The sequence below is a fragment of the Ruditapes philippinarum genome, unplaced genomic scaffold, assembly GCF_026571515.1.
Source record: "Ruditapes philippinarum isolate M1 unplaced genomic scaffold, ASM2657151v2 ctg57_1_1_1_1, whole genome shotgun sequence".
NCBI lineage: Eukaryota > Metazoa > Mollusca > Bivalvia > Venerida > Veneridae > Ruditapes > Ruditapes philippinarum.
In genome coordinates this window covers 456,510-481,003 of record NW_026855294.1, presented here as the reverse complement: position 1 = coordinate 481,003, position 24,494 = coordinate 456,510, and the positions used below count along the sequence as shown (strand labels likewise).

General features: G+C 30.8%; 1 protein-coding gene across 1 annotated transcript in view; it reads left to right on the top strand.

Moving 5' to 3' along the window:
- The window catches only part of LOC132742788 (nucleoprotein TPR-like), a 76,112-nt gene that overhangs the window by 8,562 nt on the left and 43,056 nt on the right, over positions 1-24,494 (top strand). The window contains exons 3-12 of the mRNA XM_060731262.1: positions 10,308-10,523; positions 11,200-11,526; positions 12,862-13,008; positions 13,800-13,883; positions 14,438-14,452; positions 17,706-17,789; positions 18,019-18,177; positions 19,132-19,194; positions 21,603-21,686; positions 22,854-22,937. Of these exons, the coding sequence (XP_060587245.1) occupies positions 10,308-10,523; positions 11,200-11,526; positions 12,862-13,008; positions 13,800-13,883; positions 14,438-14,452; positions 17,706-17,789; positions 18,019-18,177; positions 19,132-19,194; positions 21,603-21,686; positions 22,854-22,937 (1,263 nt within the window). The remainder of the gene's footprint in view (positions 1-10,307; positions 10,524-11,199; positions 11,527-12,861; positions 13,009-13,799; positions 13,884-14,437; positions 14,453-17,705; positions 17,790-18,018; positions 18,178-19,131; positions 19,195-21,602; positions 21,687-22,853; positions 22,938-24,494) is intronic.

The window sequence follows — 24,494 nt, the reverse complement described above, 5'->3', positions numbered from 1 at the left end:
CGTTAAGAAATGTCCGCACTTCCCGCGATAGGAGATAAGCCAGATAAGAGTTTACCTGTGCTTAACATGTAATCAGTAATGATTTGAATGGGGGCACTCTTTTTACCGTTACTTTCAATAGTGAATAAACACAAAAGGTAAAATCGAACAGGATTAAGTTTTGACGGTAGAAGGAAATCCTGCTGGTAGTGTATTATGGGATATGTGTAATTCAAATAGCGACTGTGGTAATTGGATGATTTTTGACAATGTTTTGATTTTTCGTAATAATGAAGTGATAATCACAGTGTGTACATTTTATGGTGACTTATATTAGTGTTTAATTGGTGCTTATTTTATTCTTTGGATTTTATTTATTGCTTGGTGTTCTTTTTTTTTTAAAAATCAGCATGTATATACAAAATGTAGTATAGATGCTGATAATGTAAATTTATGGAATAAAAAAAGGAAAAATGTGGTGAAAGGATTCTGATAGAAAGGAATTATCATAAGAAAAGGGGGCTATGGAAGGAGATAGGAGCTTTACAGGAAGTCCGGGCCTCTCAAAGAAAGTTACATGGAAAGAACCGATTGAACAAGCGGTAGGTCTGATTTGTGTATGATGAGGATAATTTCTGAAAGGAGGTTTCAAATTTTTATACAGACAAATGAAGTAATGTTGTCTCTTAAGTGAAGAAATGGGTTAACTCCTTATATAATATAATTTAAAAGGAATCGACCTGTTACTGCACTAATGTGATAATATACTTGTATTTTCATATGACATTGAAAGTATAATGTACCCGTTTTAAAATTGGCTTAAAGACATCTTTTAAAGATACACTTGTTTAGTTTTTTTGTCACAATGTATTCTTTATGTAAATAATTCATGTGAGAAAGCTATCTGGCAAGCTTACTGAAATTTGTATGTGTAAGTCATCATCATCAACATCAGTAATTACCATCATTGTTTTCTTTTACTTCTACATCATCATCTGTATCATCAAAATTACAGACATTTATAACACACTGACCATCATCATCTATTTCATTATAGTGATGATATTAAATAAATCATTGTCATCATAATTAGCATTATCATCATCATCTTCATCATCATCTTCTTCTTCTCCATCATCATCATCTTCTTCTCCTTCTTTTCCATCATCATCATCATCATCTTCTTCTTCTTCTCCATCATCATCATCAGCATCATCTTCTTCTTTTCCATCATCATCTTCTTCTTCTCCTTCTTCTTCTACTTCTCCTTCTTCCTCTTCTTAACCATTAATTATAAGTGATTATTTACAGTGATATATTACTTAACAATTTATTATGTCATATATAAAGTTCACCATCATTTTCATCATTTATACTTTCAACTGCTGTTAATATATGCATATCTGATTCCAAAATGCACTGACTGTATTTACTAAAGACATTTCACGAGTATAGCTTACATGTATCTCCTAAGTGAAAGCCCTCGGTTGATTTGTATCTAGAATAGATTTATTGTGGATTATATATTTGATCTTGCTAATGATTAGAAAAAAAAATGTAAAGTTATTGAACGGTTATGTCAAAAAGTCATAATGCATTCATTTTGCAGTGGAGAGATATTAAATAATAAATAGAAATGAGTGAATAGAAATGCAAAGAATTGAAAGGTCTTTGAATGCAAATGTATTTAAACTTGTCACAGTGAAATCAATAAGGTCCTTTCAGGTTGTTTTTTTTGTAAAGAAAAATTGGAAAAAAAATGTTTTGAGTGCACAATTGCATATGGAAAAATTGAAAAATGAAACATTAGGCCCTGTGTCAAGGAAATATAATGAAAAGAAACATAGTTCGCTAAGATTAAAGATCAGGATCAAGATAGCGTATGAAATTTTAAAACAAATTAATTACTATGTTTGAGATGTTGCTTGAAATCCAATCTTGATCTGGATCGTAATATTGATCTTTATTTTGATCCCGATATTCTTGTGTTATGTATCGTTATTTATCAATTTTATCCCAAAATAGTTCATCAGCAGTAAATTTTGTTTTGTTAACATTCTGTTATGTACCAAATCATTTTAGCCTGCTATATTTATGATTACTTCATACATGTGTGTATAAAAGTTTAACCTTTTCCCTTATATAAGCGTGTTTCGACAGCTTTTTGCTTTTTGCCCCCCCCCCCCTCCTTTTTGAGGCCTCAAACAATGAAAAATGCCCTAATTAGGCCCCAAACACTGTTTTCTGTTTGAGAAATGTTGTTAAAAAAGTGACTACTTTTTCGGCACCGTCCCCAATCCAAATATTTCATCAGGGGGTTGCCAGAAGGGGGGGCGGAGTCCCCCTCATCGCCAAGAAAATTTTGGACATGTGACAGGCTAAAAATGGCCTCAGGTCGATCTTAGGGCAACTAGTAACCAACGCTGAAAAGCCTTTTACTCTATCTCAATTCATTGAGAAGTTGTCGCACTTTGAAATCAGTTTTGATGGAAAAAAACAATGCAAAATAGTGATTTTTGGCACTTTTGAGACGTCCCCCCGTTGCCATGGTAACAGGAAATTTACCATTGAGCATTTTTCGCAATATGATCATGGGGTAAAAGGTTAATGAGCGAGGAAGCTGTCTATGCCGGTGGTTCTACTGAAGTGGCCATATGAACTCTACTCAGTGTCTTGGTGCCTATACTGTGTTAAACCCAATGCACCAACCAACCATAAAGCAATAATAATATAATCAGAATCATTTAATCTTTCCATGGAGGACATAAATGGTGACTTCAGAAAAAAAGCAACATGGTAGAACTACTGGAAAAAGTGACTGATATTATAGTATATGAATAAGGAGACTGTTATCAATGGTATAATTATATGTCATATGACATGATAATTGGTTTAAATTGTAGGCAATATTCTTATGTTCAGATTTGTAAAATATTGAAATTAGATTAATAAGTAAAAAAATGACAACATCAGGAACAAGTGATGTCTGTTAAATCCTTAATTAAGCTTCTGAATATATATCTTTCCATTTGAAATGGTCTTTTAGAAGTTTAAAAGATTTCAATATTACTATACAAACATTTGAGCTACCTATACTTTAGAGCCTCAGGTCAGACTGCATGAAAGTGCAGACTGGCCAAGCTGGCTCTATACTGTTGGCATTGGCTTATCACTTTTAGTTCTTGCACTCCAGGTCAACTTGGTTAAGGCAATTATAGACTCAATTTGTCCTTTATAATATAACTTAAAATGGTGTCAAGAAATAAAGTATTTTTTTAAAAATATAAATAAACAAAAATCACAAGAGTGTCATTTTTGGGAAAATATGTTTTTTCTATAAAACACCTTTTCAAACAATCTATGACATATTTGTGTTGCTAATAAAGGATTATTAGGAGTTAATCCCAAACAAATGTTTATAGCACATTGCCCTTGATCCTCTTCTTTAGTATTAAATATAATGAAAATAAAAAATGATTAAGGAAAAGATTAAAATGTAAGAACAAGTCTATGCAAAACTTTAGCATGTAAGTGAAAAACTGTGAAAAATTTGTATACAATGTTTAACTATTTATATATTACCTAAAACATGTTAATTACTTAATAATTTTCAAGAGAGCATTTCAGTGCATGAAGAAAGAAATACACTGGTTAACTGAATGAAATAGTGAATTTTAATTTTAGTTTTTGGATGTTTGACAAAAAAAACTTTTGGGGAAAATAATTGAAATAGTTTTGACTGCTTGTCATAGGGTAGCAAGATGTCTTTGGTTAGAGTAAGTGTTATAATTATAATTGATATTCAATTTAAATTTAAATTTTCAATATGAAATATTATTTATTAAAAAAAGGTGCTTTGATGTATATGTGTGTTAAACCCTTGTGTTACTTGCCTGTTGATCTTTGTTCTTGTTGTTTGATATTTTTGAATGATTAAAAGGTGGCTTTGTCTATGTAACCTAAATTATGCAAATTTGTTATATTGAAGCACAGAGGAAATTTATTGTGGCTGTTTCACTTTATTATTTATCTGTTATTATTTATTATTACCTAATCATTATTATTTAATTGCAAAACATGTGTTTTTACATTAAGTTTAACACAACACATGGTAGAAACCCAGCATACATTTTTGTGAAGTTTTACAGTATTGGCTCCCTTAATTTAGCATTTTTATTTAAATGAAAATCTCTTAACTATAGACAAAGTTGAATTCAATATAGAAGTGCATTATACAAATCTGGTGTAAAGTTTGGAACTGGCTTAAAGTCACTTTTCCCTAAGTGCTATAGGTTCAAATCCCACCGGCTGGTTATGTCTGAAATATGACTAGGGCTTATTAAAAACCAATTTTCAGGTTGTTCAGATTGGCATAAGTATGGTAATAAAATATTTTGATTGAAGTATTTAAAGATTAGCTGACACTGAGATATCTCTTAGTGTATCTTTAATGATCAGACCATTGTCCTTAATTAAATATGGAAGAATTGGATCTGTGATTGAAGCATTTATAACTTTGTCTTCATTCTTATTATCTTACAGTTTAAAGGTGTATATTTACATTTTATAGGTTTATATCATTCTGATCATTCATATAAGCTAGAAAATTAAGTGAGTTTTTAAAAAAATCAAGCTTAATTTTTAACATTCAAGGAGATATTGGCAATGCTTGATAACTGCACCATTCATACCATTAAGGCATTCACATCAAATGTTTTTATGGTAAGAAAGTCCTCCATTTTGTGACACAATGTGTGTTCAAATCCCAGACTGTAGTTGTTTATCAGTTGGAAAAAACAGCTGTCTGAAGAATATCAGACACCATACATTGTAAAACTTAACCATGGATCTTTGAGTTTTTCATGGTTGGACATGGATGAACCATTTATAACCATGGTTCAACAGTCATTGTTTTACGTTATCAATAAAAACAATTACATTTTTTTTGTGTGTAAGGTTTAATTCATATATAGTTACCACTTACCAAATACCATTTCATCTTTTGGTCTCAACAACATTTTTGATTGGTCAGTTTAATATTTTTGAGTTCTAAAGCAACCAATCAATTTTCAGGAAATGATGACTTGTCCCTTACCTTACTGGTACTTACATTTTTATTATACCCCAAAACCATTTTAATCAGACCAGTTGAATGAAGTTTTCTCCTTTTCTCTGTGACTCATAAAGGTGGTGATAATGAAAGCAAGTTTGTTGAAAACTTTATTTTAATCAAAGTGAGTGTTTACCCACAATTTTCATATCAGCAAGGCTCATTGTTGGTCATGTTCAATGATTTTCAAGTAGAATGTATGTTTGAGTATAGGGAAAATCTGTTCAATATTGATCCCGTATTGATTTAGGTGAAATTGAAATGTATCTTTTATATTATTTATCATATATATCACAGTTGTAAGGTGAAATTTTAAAGAAAGAAAAAAAGTGAAACATTGTTATTGATCATTTAACTGCAAAAAAAAAAAATGAACCCCGCAAAGGTTCTTTTAAGAATTTGGAGAATTTTAACTATTGTACATTCATAGAGCTATATGCATGTAGTAGAAGGGCTTGTTTAAGTTTGGAAGCATCACGGGGTGCGAAAAGTGTGAAGCCTGACATGACTCAAACCCAGGACCCTCAAAATACTGTTCCACAGTTGTACCGACTGGGCTGCCCAGCTGCTTACACATTTTCTTCCCAAATAAGTGAACAGTTCTATGTTATGGATACAACATGGCTTGGTTGTTAAAACACAGATGAGCCTGCAACTTTGAACACTCCATTGTAAGCTTGAGCCTTATATGCAAATTGGCATGGACTTGCCCATCTTAAAATTTGGATTAAACCATTTTTTTAGGAAAAATTACAAAATAAGCACTGACTGAAAGCGAACCGGTGGAGGTCATTGCCAGGTGTGCCAATTGATCATGCCCTTTGATCTTGATCAGCACTGGTTGCATGGGTATATTCAGTTACCTTCAGGATGCTAAGGGTTAAATAATATACATGTAACGAAGCAGCCAGCTGGTGTAAAGCCTGGCCAGACTGCTAGGATGTGCAGACTGGCTTGGTGTGTGCCATTGGCGGTGCAATATAGTGCAATAATAGGCTTAATTCATTTATAATATTTTGATCTCTTTGAATTAACCCGAGTATTTTACAATCTAAAATTGTTTAGTGCAAACCTTTATAGCTTTTTGAACACATTAAACATTTTTATATATTTTCGTTTTACATAAAAGTGATTTTACATGAAAGTGTAATGTAAATGGAGTTTGTAATATTGCTCATTTACCTTTTCTAGTTTACGAGGCTTGTAATTGGATTTGGGTAAATGGCTGTACTAGCATTCAAATGACTGTAAAATTCTATGTCATTAGGGAAGTTTTTTTCCACTGAAAGTTTAATAAAATGTGAAGTAGCTCTTTTTAACTCCTTCTTAATGGTAATTTAGAATTATCTATTTCTTGGGCAAATTGTTTTGTGGCACTATTTTGTAGATTTCATTGACTTAATGTTGGATAAAAGTGGTTAAAACAGATATTTGAATTTTCAAATTTTCTTGTGTTTGTTGGGACTGTCAAATAGTTAACCTTTTGATACATAAGGCAAAATAGAAGTAATTGTCTAATTAAGGACAAATTATTTCACTGCATACATTCAGATCTGTTCTATAGACCACCTTCTAATAAAGATCACCCTGTAAATAAAGGCCATTCCTTGACAACCCTTCATTGGTTAGCGTGAACATAGTAACCTCCAAATCAAAAACCATTCTTCTACAAAGGCCTTGCTCGGTCTCTACTGTGGATAGCCTTTGGTCACAGGTGTGACTGTATAAGTACATATGATTAAAACCATTGACTATTGGAATGATTTAAATGTCTTATAATTTGTTAAAAATTATGAGCTTTGGATTGAAAGAATGCTTAAGTATTAACATTTATATTATAATAAGCAAAGTTAGTTTAAAGCTTGGTTTTGTTGAAACTGTCCAAATTTAACTGAAATGTCAATGTCTAAAGCTTATTGTTTTAAATTTTAAATAAAAAAGAAATCTGTAACAATGATTCTTTAAAAAAACAAAACTGAAAGCCGTATTTTTTAGGATTTCATAATTTACGTATCATCGCTTGCTTTGAAAAAGGGGAAGAATAGCTTTGATTATTTCATAAAAGCCCACTTAGTGTAAAACAAAAAGCGTACAAAACGTTCTATAGACTGGTAGATCACTATCATGATAACCATCGTGGAACATGTCAGTTCCTACACGAGCGTCTGCAAAACGTATTTACAAGCTTGGCCTCATTTGAAAAGGGGTTGATCATGGTGATAAAAAAAGACGGCTTTGTTGTGTTAGTTCAAGGATTTTTTCCTGTAGTTTGTTAAAATTGTATGGTAAAATACTTAGTTTTGAATGAATCAGTGTAAAAGATAAATTTGTGGTATGTTAATTGAAACGTTCATTTTCGTTTTGGGTTTTTCCTAATTTGAGAGAGGGCGTGTGTTTTGACAGTTTGTATTCAGCGGTGTGTTAATTCATGGCTGTTTGAAAAATGTTTAATTGTTGAAAATCTGTTAATCATTTGAGTGTTGGCAGTGAAAGTGCGCCTTATGTTAATGTCACTGGTATAAAACCTGGCTAGCCTTCTTGCAAAATGGTACCAGCCTGACCATGCTGTAGTACCAATAGCGTTTACTCTGGTCGCAAATTTCTTAAAGCCAAGTTTGCATGATTGTCTGATTTATTACTTTTAGCCAAATTATTAAAATTTTGAGCAAATGGTTAAAATGGCTAATTGCAGAGTAAGTCCTGTACCAGTGGCTGCATAAATTTAGTCTAATGGCCTGTACCAAATTCAAAACAGCTAAAGTTTATTAAAATAAGGAAGAGCTCAAGCTGAAGGTAATAAGTGTTGTTTGTATAACTGGTAATTAAATAATCTGTAATTTCTTTTGTTGAGGTCCTGGCCTGTATTAGATAGCTAGGTACATTAATATTACCAATTTTATCTTTAAGATCTTTATGTAACTGCAAAGAACTGCATCCCCTTGGATTCCTTGGGATTTGTTTTTCATTGGCAGAGTTTTGAGACAAAGAGTTTTTACCTTTATAATGTACATGTTAAAGCACTGTGGTAGGACTTTTTTATTCGTGATAAATACATTGTATATATAAAGAGATTGGCTTTATTTGCACAAATTTTGGAAATGATTTGAATTTCTTTGTGAAGACAAATACAATTTGCATAATTTTATGTGATCCTAACATAAAAGGAAAATATTGTTGATATTTCAAACTTTTGAGAAATAATTTACATATATGCGATATACACATGTAAATGAAAGGGTCAGTGATATTTGAAAATTTGCTGAAAAATTTACTCGAGCATCATTAGGGCAATAAACCTGACTTGTCTAAGTGCCGTGTGCCGATTTATATGGACCGAAGTGTTGACCAAATCTAACTTTATATACCCTGAATAATACAGTGTTTGAAAGAGAAAGGCGGCTTATCAAAATTTGATGTGTATTCAATGATAAAATTGATTCCAATTTGAGAGTTTGATACACTTTCGGACTTTTAGTAAGAGTGTTAGAGAGTGATTTGAAAATTATACTTACTGCGTCGTTAAGGGACGTGAAATTAAAACAGAGGAAATGCTTAATTTACACATTTAATATTTATTGTACGGAGAGTGTTTGTATTAAGGTGTTGAGGAGATGTATGATTTGCTTATTAAGAAATAAGTCGTGAAGTATTTAATTAAGATCGGTCAAGACATGTTGATTGGGACATAAATTGTGAAATATATGTATTCTGATTTGCGGACAAAATGTATAGTAGTTCAAGATTCAACAGGCATTCGCAGGATGTAAGAAATTTTGTTGTTGTTGTTTTTTATTTTCATTAGGAATATTTTGTTGCTAAAAGATATTAAGATAGAATATTTAATTGATTGTGCTCAATGCTATTTTGTTTCCATGTATGTTGATAAATTAATGTATAACAAGATATGAATGGTAAAATGATAAGAATGAAAAAAACTATTTTAAGTAAGCAGGGGCTTGTAATAGTTTTAATAGAATAGTATTTGGTGTACAGACAATGGATGAGGGTCTTGGCGACATAGAAAGAAATTTGGTTACAGCCAATTGCTTAACAAAGTCAACAAGAATTATTGCAGTTTCCATTGTTTTTTTTTTTATCGGAAGAACCTTTGCATCAAGGATATAATTCATATTGACTATTGTTTCATCAATGCCTTGCGGAATAAGATGAACAAGAATTATTGCTTTTTTTACTGGAAGTGTCTTGACATGATAAAATGATTCAAGCATAATCGTTATAGTTATTAGAGTTGCAAAAAGAATACCACTTATCCACGGTGTATGACGATACGAAATTAATATCTGCCCCTGTAATCAACCAGTCAGTAGATCGTAATCAGCAAATTATTGTTAATAATGGTGTACCGGGTTCAAATTAAAGGAATTCGATCATTGTAAAATCTACAAGGCAAAACAAGCTATCTGACCTTGGTCATATTGACGAATATTAATAAGTCGGTATGAAAATTAAGTGTTTGTTGAATTGATTTAAGATGTATTGATATTTTTTTATATATATCAATTTTGTCTATGTTAACTATTTGTTATAATCCATTTTTGTGATTGGTTTCAAGTGTAGTATTTTGGACTGGTATATACATGTACCGGTTTTCAGTATACCGGTAATCTCGTAAAAGATAAAATCATCCAAAATGTAGTTTTTATAGTGATTTGAAAAATAAACATACAATTTTTTTTGGATGGTATTTTAAAAGGATATTTAAGGGTCAGTAATGGCAAGAAGGTCTTTAACAGGGGTCAGTATTTTTTCCAGTTTTAAATCTTAAAACTAAGTTGATTATTAGTTTAGCATGTTGGCAATGCATGCATTCAGTTATTGACAAGATTAGTTTTCTATAATACTTGATTTTTTTGTAAAGCTTAACCACAAAGCTCAAGTATGATTGAAAGTTTGTTGGTACATGTAGTGTATTATGGTGTATTTTGACTGGTGAATGCTAGGGACATTCAGGTTCCACCTATGCCTCCAGTGTAAAATGAGGCCAGTTTGCACCTCCAGGATGGGAAATGGTTGTTAATTATTTTTCCCACTTAGTGTCTTAGTATAAAATAAAATTCGTTCAAGACGTTCTGTAGATTGCTTTATAAGTACATGACATCGTCGAACCTGTCATATCCTACATTATCATCTGCAAAATATATAAAATTTTTGGTTCATAAAATCTGTACATATATATTCTGTATTGTTATTATTCCAGGAATACATGGCAAAGGCACGCGATTTGGAGAGAGAGTTACGGTCCTTGACAGTAGAAAAGGCCAGGGCAGAGGCAATGTTAGAAGATCTCCAGGTACGACTTGACAGACAAGATGAAAGTGTTAATAGGTTACGAAGCGAGAATGCCAATCTGAATCATGACGTCGATCAACTCATTAACGTTATAAGCACTGCCAGAACCACCGGGAAATGGGATGTAAGTGATCTGTCTGTAACAAATAAATATAATTCTATTTTGTAAAAAAATGGTTCAAAGATCTTATGGAAACCTCCGTTTCTAGAGATTTATGTATTAGTTGTCTTAAAGGTAAATAATGATAAAAGTTATTTTTATTTCGCATTTACCAGATTGAAATTTGCATTTATCCGCAAATAGTTTGGTCAAGCTTGAGTTTCAGAGGGATTCAGTCTCTTTATAAGTCTGTTTGTGTTTCTTTGTTAACCTTTTCAGTGCTAGTTGTGGTGTTGATAGACCAGTTACTGTGGTGCCATTAAAGAGAAAGCCACCTTTACAACTGACAGCCTGACCAGGCTCTAAACCATTGGTCAATTTGATTTCAATACATGCTTTTTGACAATGGTACTGAATAAAATCTACGGAACAACTAATGTGTTGTTACAGCATCAAAGAAAGACGGGTTCATTTCATATATTCAGCAGTGTAAATGATTTAAAGGCAAACATATTTATGTAAATATTCATATGAATTCAATTTTGATCCAGTAAACATGAAAAACAAATTATGACTGTATTGTTCTAATAAGGTGAATCATATATTCTGGACAAAACATTTTTTGATGGTCAATAACTAAAGCATAATGTTAGATGTTCGATTCTGAGATGATGCTTAAATCAGTATTATGTACTTTTAGATTGAAACTGTACGATTTAGAGAAATCACCCCGGAACAAGTGTTCGGATCAATGCACGAGCATTTGTCACGCATGCGAATGTCAGATGATTCCACATCACATGACCTCAGGGACTTGCGGGAACAAATTTCAAGGAAAGACGATTTGATCAGTCGACTACAGGCTGACCTAGCGCAGAGACAAAGAGCATCCTCAGACAATGTACAGAGAAGTGGCGATTTCGATACAACATCTAGTCAAAGTCAGTCAGAAAAAGACTATACCATCGTAAAATTGAAAACAGATCTCCGCCGCACAGAGCAACGTGTCGATGACCTAAATATGGAGGTAAGCCTGGTGACCTAGATATAAATTTATGCAATATGTTTGACATAGATCTGCATGGTTCACGTGTTTATTATATAAATATAGATTAGTTTTCTTGATTTGGAAAATTTGTCAAAATCGGTCTGGTTGAAGGGTGTAGTTTCATTAAATAATAAAACACCTAGTTAACAGGTTGAGGTTTGGATCAAAATTTTTCATGTCACATTTCAATTACTTTATGATTGTAGATTTATCATTCTTAGCTATTTCTGCCTATAGAATGTGATTTGTCTTTAAAAAAACATAACTGTATAGGGAGAACTGATTATTTTAAACTAAATTTTTACTCACTAGTTAACCTTCCATCTAATCATATAATTCATTTTTAGAATTCTTCCTTTTAATTCATGTTAATATGATAAATTAATGTTATTATACATAATTCTATGTTTAGCATTTATATAAAGTTTATCTCAACACTGTCACAGCCCACCTGTTCTAAGAAAGTGTTTTATAAATACACTGGCTTATCAAAAGTCTCTCTTTGGAAATTTTAAAAATGGATCATACTGGCTTTCTAATGGTTTTATTTTAGGGGTCATTATCTATTGCAAGGGTCAAAATAACAAACTACAAAGCTTTACATTTTATTGGAATATATAAGAAACAAACTGAACATAAAATAAAGGATAAATAAGTTGAATATAGCTCTCTATGATGTAATTTGAATGCAATTTATGTGCCTGGAAAAATCTAAACCTAACCTTGGAGTTATGGTTGTGACAGTGTTAAGTTTACACTTTTGACATGTTTTTTCCCCTCACTTAAAAATCATATAATATACAAGTATAGTCATTAAATTCATGTTGTGTTGTAAAACCTATGTGTGTTTACCTGTAGCACTGTACTATGTGTGCATAATATTCATGTGTATATATGTGTGTGTAATTGTGTAAAACAGGACCATTCAAATGTGAACTGAAATTCACATTGGTTAAGAATTGTTTTATAGTTCATAAATTCTCAACAAAATTGCACGAAAAATTACATGAAGCTTTTAGTAAAACTTGAAGTCTAGAAGACTTTCTAGAAGATTTCTTATCACCAGCTTAGTGCAAAATAGATGTATCTCATTTGATTTATACAACAAGTAAAAGCATTTTGTACAAAGTCTACAATAAGATAAAGACACAGTCTTGTAGTTGACAAAATTCAATTAAAAAACTTCTTGGAAATATTTATTGTTAAAAAAAAAAAAATTGGTCCTTTTTACACAACATATTCGCATATTTTGTTTTTAGCACTAACACATCTGTTTAATTCTCTCCCCTTTCTACTCACTGTGATTACTACCAGGTGGCTAATAGAGAACGAAAGATCTCATCACTTCAGAGCCAAGTCTCGGATCTCCATGCCGAGATCGCGCAAACCGAAACCGAGTATGGTTCTCAAAAACAGCTCGTTAAAATCCTTCAGGATAAGCAAAGACAGCACCAGAATGAGGTATAAGTGTATATGTAGGTTACACTGACTACACCAGAATATAGTGCACTTTTATAAAGATTTACTTTGTATTTATGTACTAAATTCTTTTATCATGGCTTTCTTTAACCATATATATAATTATGAAAGTTGATAAACAAAATTTTAATCAGTTTTAGCCAAATTAGGTTGTTTTTATTGAAAAAAATCATTAACTATAATATGAAAGGAGGTTTTGAAATTGCTGATTTAATAAACAAATCATGCTTTGAATTAAACATCTATAAGCTTGGCTTCGTGCTTAGCCATTGTTTTCTTTTTGATATTTTTGTGCCTCCTGCTATACAGTAGCTGCAACATTCAATTGTGTATCATGAAACGGCACATGTGATCACTAAAAGCTCTTGGTAAAAGTAGTGGTCTGTGTACCTAAATGGTAAATTATTTTTCCTCAGCTCTCTTAGTTAAAAACCTGCTTAAGACCGAGTTTTATGAGCCCTTGCATCCAAGGTTTTACTTTTTATAAAGTTACTAGGATATAGTTAACAAAACAGAATGGAAGTTCTTCCAGTAGTTAACAGAACAAAATGGAAGTTCTTCCTGTATGCTTGCCTTTGCCTGAAATGATAATGTACATTTTCTTAAGAAAATTGTAAATACTCATTTCAGCTTTGTTATGTGTGATTAAAAACCCATTCCATTATAAAATACATCCTATGTCAACATTATTAAGGAAATCATTTGAAGTATAAGAAAACAGAATTTTAATTACTCTTTTTTGTTAAAAAAGAAACTTGTTTATTCATTCACAGGTTCAGAAATCTGATGATGTGATTCGTCAGTTGAGAGATGAGTTAGCTAGAACCAAGGAAGACTACTCTAGAACTACTCATGATGTAAGTTGTCTCCCCTGAAATTGAAATTTCTCAGTTTTGTAAAAGAATTTTCTTCTATTTTCCTTCTTGTCAGAATATGAGATTGTAGTTACAGAATAGTCTTAACTTTCTTTTTGAGGTGTTGAAAATCTGTACAGTTGTTGGAAGTAAAATATCTATTATTACAATGCTAAGTCTAAATAATGGACTTGCAGCGCTTCTAATATTGATGGAACATCCCATTGTTTTTGTTTAGAGATATCTCAAAGAGTAATAAACAGAATAGAGTCTCATCTGACTGCATGAAAGTGCACACTGGTCTGGCTGGTTCAAATCTGGTAATAGTCAAGTCATTATCTCCCCAAATTGAAACTGAAGAAAAATATGCATACATAATTTGTGATATTTCAAAAATACCTGAAATTTTGTAGGATTTTAAAAGTAATTGAAAAAAGAGACTAAAAAACAACATTTTTATTTTGATTGTTAGCAGAATATAATAAAAGTCAGAAATTAAATTTTTTTACGAAAAATGAAATTTATTCTTATTTATTTGATTATTTTTCATTTTCTAGAAAAGAATGCAAAAAGTAAAACGATTGCTGTTAAGTTTTGCTTCATACTAATTTTATCTGCATTTTAATTTATTGTTCAGTTACGATCGTGCATCTGTCCGATCACGACTGCACTTTTACCGCCACTCCGGCTGATAAAAATACATTCCTCCGCAAACATGAATTAATGCAAGATATATCTACGGATAAAGCTACAGTTCTTTACGGCATTTTAAAATACTTCAAACATTTATTTAAACCCTGTAAAGATGTGGAGTTTACCCCCACTCCAGTGTTTGTTTACTCTAGTAAATCTGGTGGTAATGGTCGTAAAGGTTCGTGTTTGTATAGAACAGTATTTTGTCAATGGTTCTTCAAAAGAAGATTTACAGAGAAAATTATAGCAAATACTTGATAATGATGCTAATCTGGTAATGTTTGCAAATCAGTATGATATGATTTTATTAAATTCCGTTACTTACGGGACTGTTAATAAGCTTTCGTATGTTACCTGTAAGTCAATAATGCTCCTCACCACTGTGGGTTCAAATCCCATTATTGATTTGTAAAATCTTCCAAGAGAAGAAATTATGCTACTAGCCTATGGTTGCTAAACTCTTAATCTTGTACTGGATATTGAATAAATGCACAACAGGATGAGGATGGATGGATTGTGTGTGTAGAGAAGGGGGAAGGGGGTGGGGCTGTACCAGAGGTCTTCAGGTCTTTTAAGCTCAATCTTTACAGTCACTTAAACCCTCCAAAATAGTCACTAAGTATTTTTAAAGAAATATTTTGGTTGCACGTTCAACATTATCCTGTGCAATCAACTATTTTGGTAAACTGTAAGGCATAAACTTGTAACATCATATCGTTTTTAAACTTTTCACTATAAATACAGTTAATTATTTAGTAAATTTATGTTACAAATTAAAAAGTATTATTTTTATTACTAGAAAATATTTCAGAGCCCAATTATTCAAAAAACTAGTGAGAGTTTTTCAGATGTAAGAATTTGTAATATATAGATATGTTATAGGATTGCTAGATTTTTATGTTGCAAGATTTGCCTGCTTGTTAATTGAATGACTAGGTCAATTAAACTAAATTGTCAAAACCCTGCTGTAGATTATTTTGCATATTATAAAAATATTTCAATCTTTCTTTTCATTTAAAACATTTGAGATGTATGAAGGTTTTCTCACAGAAGGTCTTGTTTCTTCCTCTCTACAAAGCTCACACCAAAAATAGTTATTCTTTAAGGAGGCATAACTTTTGTTTTTTCCTAATCAAAAAAAGTAAAAGCAGAAAGCTGGAAAAAGATTGTCCATGTCTTAAAATATAACCATTTTACAGGCTATGTTCATTTTTTTTTAAAGGCATACTGAGCCTTGAAAATATAAATTTTGCCTTCTGTAGAAAGGGAAAATATATGATAGAATTGATTTAAAACATGTGAGATATTAATCTTTTAATATGAAATAATTTACAAAAAGGTATCCAAATGTGTTTTGACTTCCATACAAAATATTAAATAACCATTAATGCACTAATTGCCACGATGCAAAAATAAGCAAAAGATGGCTTTACTATATTGTCAAAATGAGAAACATTTTGGAAACTGTAATGGGACACCAAAGATAGTAAGTTTTTGTAAAAAGTAGCATCTTTTAGACTTGATTGGCCTTTAAAAAGACAATTTAATAAACATTTTGATTTATATAAATGATCAAGGTTTTAACACTTGGGTTACCATTTCTTACTATCATAAATAATACAATTGCAATTACTATCATAAATAATACAATTGCAATTAAGAGTGTTTGATAAGAAGTGAAATAACTTGAAAGTTATTCTTTCAAGTATGTGTAATAGAGTAAATGTTTGTATGTCGGATTTAACACTTTTACAAATACTGCAATGTCGAGTAGTGAAAAAAATGGGTCATGTTTAGGCACGAAAAAATGTTACAAATATGGAGTTATCTGAAGGAAAAATTCATTTTCACTGATATCTTGACATTTGATTTATTTGATACCAACATTTGTGTATTTCGAATAGTGTGAATACGTTTTATTTCATGTATAAACATTTTGAAAAACTATAATAGAAGACTTTGACATATTGCGATAAGATTAAAAGATTTTTTATTTCCAAAATTGATTAGATTGTTTAAATCATGATGAAGTAGATCAAGCGGAAATTTGTATTTCACAAAAAGAATTTGAAACTTGATAATTTGATATATGAAATGTTGATTTTATGGCATTTTATTAAACTGACCGTTGTTTTTGTTAAAAATGTGACAGGTATTTAGCCTTGGTATTGCCATCGTCATCACTCGATTGATTTTAAATTGGCATGAAATGATTTACCGTGCTCCAATTAAAACAAAGATTTCGATACTTCATAAACTGATAATCTAATTATTGATTGTCCATTCAAAATAGCAATCCCCCAAAAGCTCGGCTATCGGTTATATCGTGATATTATATTTCATCTTAAAGTAAAATATTTGCATATGTGTACACAATGAAGCCAGTTAACTAACATCGAGTGACTTTGAATTATGATCAGGATTTTATTCTGGCGCTGAGATATTTTAAACCAAAGTTTTGAAAAAAAATTCTGCGGATATACCTGTGTTATTTTCGCTTGTGTTAAATCCCGTGTGTGTTTTTGTGTATTTTTTTTTATATATTTACAATGGATATGAAGTGAATTTGTGAATTTGGCTTTTAAAGCCTCTTTGTCAAAAAACAAAAATGACCGAGGCAAGTTTTGTTTTGTTTGATATTTAAGTTTGTTTTGTTTGGTTTGGCATATTATAATGTGATTCCATATAAAAATAGAGACAAGCAAATGATAAAATAGAGAAAAATAAAAGAAAAGAAAGAGTTTTTGAATTAACTTTTAAAGTTTTTTTGGCTGTATATTTTGACATATTACATAACTAGTTTTTTGGCAACATGTCATAGCTTTGTATGCTTAATGTATTGAGTCTAGTTTGGCTTAGGAGCTTAAGTTGGGAGATGGAAAATATAATGAAATGAAATAATTTCGATAAGAAAAAAAACACATTCTTTTAGATGTGAAATATTAATGAATTTAAAAACATGGTTATGGTTATTGAATAAGAATTGATTAAAAATATGTTTTAGTTTTACATGTATATCTCATGACATCTTGAAATGATTCTTTATTTTTTGTGAAGTTTGACTGAATTATAGATCTTCGGGTTGTGATTGTAAAGGGATATCAAATTTTAATTGAATACTTTTCATTTTAGGTATCTCACTATGAAAGGCGTATTCGCACCCTTGAGGCTGAGTTACAGGATTCTAAGGAGCAGAGAAGGCGGGCTCTGGAGGAGGTTGGTCTTATGTTCTGCTCTGTTAATGACATACAATGTTTTTTAGGCATTTTCATCCCAACAATTGTTGTTATTATTTTGAGAAAGACCTTATCTTAACCTAATGTATTGTGCCAGATCAGCTTTGATGATTGTTGTCGTTTATTGTTGTTTATTGCTGCATATACTGATCAATATTAAATCAAGATGCAAGTGGTAGAATATAAATAAACTTCTGGTCTATTTATAGATCGGGCAGCTTCAGGATAGTCTGAGGAACGGTCAAACTTCTACGAAAGATCATCATACGGTGTTGAAATCGGAACTTGCCAGACGTGATGAGACTATACAGAAGTTACGACGAGACGTCCTTAGTTTACAGGAAAAACGTGACGCGGCAGTGTCAGAGGTAATAAATGCAAACCAGTTTTTGAAAATATATACATGTAACTGTGTAATATACAGCTAAAAATCAAACAGTTTTTGCCTTTATAAGTTTTTTTATTGAGCATCTTCAGCATAACAAGAACAGTTTTCTTAAAGATTAAAAAAAAATTTAATTCAGGCTTATTTTTGCCATTATCTCGCAAGAGAATATATTTAATTGTCCCATTCATTTGATTGCAAAAGAGTTGATAGACCGTTTAAAAGCATAACAATCCATATATGCACTCAATTCTTCTTTTTTAATTGCCATTGCGCAGTTTTTGCGCCAGGTAATAAAAAAGGTTTTTAATCAATATTTTTATCGAAATTGATTTAGATTTATCTGCTTAAGTCTAATCAAAAGGCTAATTTTATTGATCGAGGCGTGTACTTTAACAATGTAAAAACTTATAAAGGCAAAATCGTGTAACATGAATTTTGATTTAGCCAGCTGTGCACTTGACAATATTATATTGCAAGATGTATGTTTAACTTTATTTAAATTTATTATTGCGAGTCTAGTTTTGACATGTGGTAATTTTATCAGTGTTGAATTCGGCTAGCCAGAGTGTTTGAAGTTACGTGCATTTTTGAGATGAAATTTTGAGTTTGTTTGTTGCATTTTGTGCCCAAATATGAATATTTTTTTTTGAGATACACTAAATGTTGCATGTTCTTGACTGTTCATATATGTAAATTGTACAATAATCTTATTTTACAGAAATATTTTTGAGTTACTGTGAATAAATTATTTTCCCTAAAAATGATGATAGTTTGGTCCAAATCAAAAGATCGGCAAGTCCATATAAGATATTTAGCATAGTAAGGGTTATATATTGAACAGCCAAAACCTGCAGCAATCGTGTATCAAAGCCTGTCTCAGAAGTTTCTTGTTAAATATTAAATATGATGTAATATTGTATATGCATGCTTATAGCTCGACCAGCAGACTAAAAATCTGCATATATCTGAGGATAAAATTAAACACCAGCAAGAGGAGGTAACTCTATTTGTTTCACAGTGTGCATTACTTCCCTTTGCACTTTTCTTTAAAAAAAAAAAGCCTCCCTGTACAAGGGGAGGTAACTCTCATTCACAATGTTTTAATTTTTCTTTTTGCACTCTTTATCATGAAAAACTTCTTCATTAAAGTGAAGATAACTCTTTGAGTTTTAAAGTTTTCTATCTCTCTTCACTCACATTCTTTTCAAAGTGGAGATAATTCTTTGACCTGGAGAACCACTTAGGATTGAGAATTTATTACCTCTCTTTATTCTCATTTCTCTTTAAAGTGGAGACAACTCTGACTAGATGATAACTAGTTAAGGTCAAAAGTAAATAATCTCCCTTTGCTCACATATTGTGCATTAACAGGCAGAAGTTACTAATGTGATTTTTTCTTGAAATTTGGTCCTCTTTGCTTTTTTCTTCGAAATTTTCTGCTATGGGCAATGGTAAAGGAATCTGTCTTTAGGCAGTATTTGGTGATAGAGTAGTCGTAAGAAAATATTAATAATCTTGATATAAACAAATTGATACAGAAATGATATATCCCATTGCCTTATTTTTTATCAGTTTTTTTTCTTAATTTTTATTTTATTCATTTATTTTTTTTATTTATTTTCTATTTATTTTGATGTCATATCTGTCTTGGTTGAGTTTGAGAAGCAATTTTTTTTCAACCTTTTTTTTAAAGCAAAGTCTTGTAAAGTTTAGTCATGTTTTATATCTCAAATTAAGAATTTATTTCCATAAATTTTTATAAAGGGTGACTGATATGTTAACTGATAAAAAATAATGTGATAAAAAATAACAGTATTTAATATTTTTATGGAAAAAAAACTTATTACAAATAATTTGCTTGAAAATTGTTTGGAGGACCAGTATACTTAGATGGAAAGGGAGAGAATTCAGTTATAAAATCTTTGTCTTAGATTTGTTAATTCCCTTTGCATTATGCCCGTAACCTATTTGTCAGCACCATCTAATTTGTGTGGAGAAGTTAGGGATTATTTGTGGAGATTAGCGAATTACTTTTACACTTTCTAGAAACACTGATACATTTAAATGCATGTATTTCAGCACCTTATATTTTACACAAAATTTGGATGAATGAAATGAAAACAAAAATATGGAATTTCCTTTTTCTTTTGTTTTTCATACCTATGCACAGTTTTTACTTGAATGTTTCCCTATACACCGATAAAACTTTTATACCTAAAGCACTTATACTTTGGTTTGGAATGCACCTTTTTTTCCCTGAATTTTTATGTAACTTTCAAATTATTTTATATTATTTTCATTATATGCAGTCAGAGATTGAAATATCATTTAACAGTTCTGTCTATACATTATTAAAAACAATGATTAATAAATAGTTAATTTCTAATTACATACTCAAACTAGTTACAAATTTTTAACGCAACTTTGTGTTTGAATGAGCTGTCATATTTAAAAAAAAGATATCCATGTCTGAAAATTTTTGCATTGCTTGGGATAATGTTTTTAGTGACAAATTATGGCAGGAAATCATCTTTTCAATGTACAAAACATGATCAAGTTCAATGTTTTAGATAGACTTTGCTTTAACATGATCATGTTCATTTTGAAACTGGTCACTGGCTCAAAGAAGTGAAAATACTCTGAAAGTTCTGATGTTTTTCCCTTTCTTTGATTTGAAAGGCACATTATGCCACGGAAACAAATAAAATTTTCATTCTTTAGAAATGGCAAACATAAGTTTTGTTACAGTAAAATAATGGTCTAAGGGCATGTTAGATGTTTATTAAACCTGAAAAAGTAACACTGAATGTGAAATTAATAGTAAAATGTAAACAAAGTAATATTTGGACTTTCATACAAAATATTTATTTATTATAAATGTACTACTTGCCAAAAAGATTTTGCCAGAAGCAAAATATGTTTCTGGTAATTGGCCAGTAAGTAACATTTTGGAAACTATAATGGGACACAAGAAATAAAAAGCTTTTAAGGAAAAAAGCATACTGGGGCATAATGGGCCTTTAAGGTTGTTGAAAGACAATAAATTTGGAGCTCTTTTTTGGCATGTGACCAGTTTTGTTTTAGCAATAGATACAAAAAGCTAAAAGTCTGCTTGCTAAATGGAATTAATTAGCAACGCACATATGCATTTTATGATAGGTCCTTCACAGCTCACTTCAAATGCTTTATTCTAGAACGTATTTATGTATTAGTTAATCGTTGTGTCATGTATACATCCATATTTATATATATATCATTTAACTTTGTGCATTTTATCATTCTTTAACCTGTACTAAAAATAGAAAGGGAACTTGTTAGCCTTTGAGCATGCTCAGGCTGATCATGTGACATAGTTGGGAATGATGTCAGTTAAGTTGCTATTTTTAACCACAATGCTATTTTTAGCTCCATAGAGTAGAAACCAGAGTTAAGTCCCTTGAAGAGGACCTCTCCAATGCAAGGAAACAAACAGACGATGCAAAAACAGAAGTATGTAGTTTCACTGTTCACCTTGGAAACCTTTTTGTACTTTGCAGCTCTTAATACTGAAATGCACTTTTTAGTTTTTTTCTCGCAAAACTGACAACCTGCGCACAATTTTGATTAAGTTTGCCGAATTATTTTGTTTGATCTATTATTAACAAAAAATGTTTGATTCATTTATGTACTGAAATGCATTTTACTAATTTATAAACAAGAAAATCCTAAGGAAATAATCAGAATTTGATTTTATTTGATAATTTCTTTAAAACCCTTGTTTTCGTTTCTAGTATTTTGATTATCCTCAATAAATGATAGTGTAGAGTTAGCATGTTTAATAAGGAATGAAATTTTAATTTTGTGAAATCATTTCGTTTGTGAGCACATAATTTTGTACTGATATGGGGCGTGTATTTTTGGTGGGACATATTCTTAAATTTTTAGCGTTCAAGGATAAAGCACGCTATATGGTTGCTTGTTTGGTTTTATTTACGGGGATTTGAATTTTGTTGGGTTTAGCCATGTGGAATATTGTGCGAAAAATATCAACCTGCCCATTTTGCATTGATTTGTGGAATTTCATGAGCTATATCACCCAAAAAGTGTCAACCTCAAGGGGAAATCCATTGCTAATATTTTATTTTTTTACCAAGATAAGGCTGAATAGCTTGTCGGTTAAGTACATAGTCAACATGCAAAAGGTATGTGGATCAAGCCTAACTACTCTTTTGTTTCATACTTCAATGATTTTCACCTTTTTACCAATTTGAAACGATTGGTAATCCATACATATGCGGCAGTACCAGGGACACTTGACTCAGCCAGTGAAACTGAACTGCTATGACATGTTTGGAACAAGTTGATATTTATATAATAATTTAAAGGAAATAAGCAACAAGTTAAAAAGAATGAAATATAAAAAAGAACAATTGGGAAATTAATAAAAAGAAAACAATGTGCATCAAATATGTTAAAGTAACTTTTACTATCTACAGCTAGCATTGATATCCCAGTCTAAAATGGGAAGTTCAACCACAAGATAATGTATGCAAAATGAGCAGGTTAGTGTTTCGGACAAGAACAAAACCTGCAATATGCTGATCACGGAAATGTTAATGATTTCACAGAAGATATTTCAGTTGGTTTATTTTTATCCCCTGTTTGTTATAAAATCAGGTTAGTAAAATTGAAGCGAAATTGGCACGGAAAGATGGCGAAATTGCTTCAGTACGTGCACAACATTCGGAGTCGTGTGAGCAGGTATTACACATGCACGAGACCAAATGCTAGCATGATTATTGTGTGGTTTTAGTAGAGGTTGTTTTTGTTACTCGTTTCTGTGAAAATTTAAAAACAAAAGTATAAAAAAACAAAATCTGGAGCACTCTGTTGCATGGTGATGTGATGTAGTAATTTAGTAGAACTATTTTTTCTCTGCGTATGTACACACTGTGATGCATGTTTTATATTTATTATTGTATATTGTATGGTGAATGTTTTAATGAGGAAAAGACATAATTTATGTATTTTAGCATGACAACTTTTTTATAATAGCGCTTTCTTAATAAGAATCATTTTCTTCCAAAAAAGAAATGCTTTTTCTATTGCAGGTGAAAAACTATGATTTTCTTTGCTAACAATACTGTTAGAACACAAAATATTTTCAAAGAACTTGTATAATTTTGAATAAAAACTAAAGAAAAATATGAAAAAGATACAAAATTCTTGAATTTTAAAATTTCTGTATTTTAAAATCACACCATTAGTTATTTTTGGCGTATTTACACTTGAACTTAACGCATATAATTATCATTCAATTTTGTTTTGGCAATCCCAGTGTTTTCTGGTTGTACCTTTTCCCCTAAACTTTTTCTCTGAATTTTTTTTTTAAATCTTATCCATATACCAATGTTAGTGTTATCAGACTATTAAACTTTGGTCATGATTTTCATTTATAACTTCCGAATGATTTGAAAACTTAAATTTTTTGAAGCCCATGTTTTTTTAAGTTTTCAGAATCCTATGTTTACCCCCAAAATGCTTTCTTTACTTTTGTGTTTGCATGGCTTAAATTTTATGTCTTTTCTTAAAATTAGTTCGTAATTTGGTGTATCAGGGTAAAAATATAAACATTTTCTTAAGCTTTGAGTATTGTTAAAAAAAGGTGGTAGATAAATGTGAGTTTGGAAGGGGTTTGGAATTGTGTAAAATATGTAATAATTTGTCATGTTAGTGCAGTAATGGGTTAACTCCTTATATGATTTAATAGGAGTCAACCTGTAACTGCACTAAGGTGATGTTATGTGCTTCAGTAATTTAATTTTATAGAATACTTGAATGAAAATAATATTGGATTGAATGTGGACATAATTTTATATGTATAGTACTTTTTTGTCCTAGAATATAAACACTAATACAAGAAAAAATGTCAAATACTAACCATGAATGTCTAGTGAAAAGTTTTACTCTTATGTGACTGCACCCAGATATACTGCATGGCAAATTGACTAGAATCTTACGCACTTGTGTATGTATGTATGTACTTTGCATGAAATATATAGTAATAAAATTACTGTGTGTATTTAGAGAATTCAGGGTAATAAGAATGATTTTATCTTCTATTTCATTTTTTACAGGTTTTGTTTTTAAGATTTCAGGACGATAGATTTTTGTAGTACTTTCGAATATTCTTATTTTATTATAATTATTAAGTAAATTATTACACCTGTCTCTATTTTAAAGTTCTAATGTTTTACTTTTCCTGCAATATTTAAAATGTCTTGCTTAAAGCTGTTGATGTGATAAATTTTGTAAAAA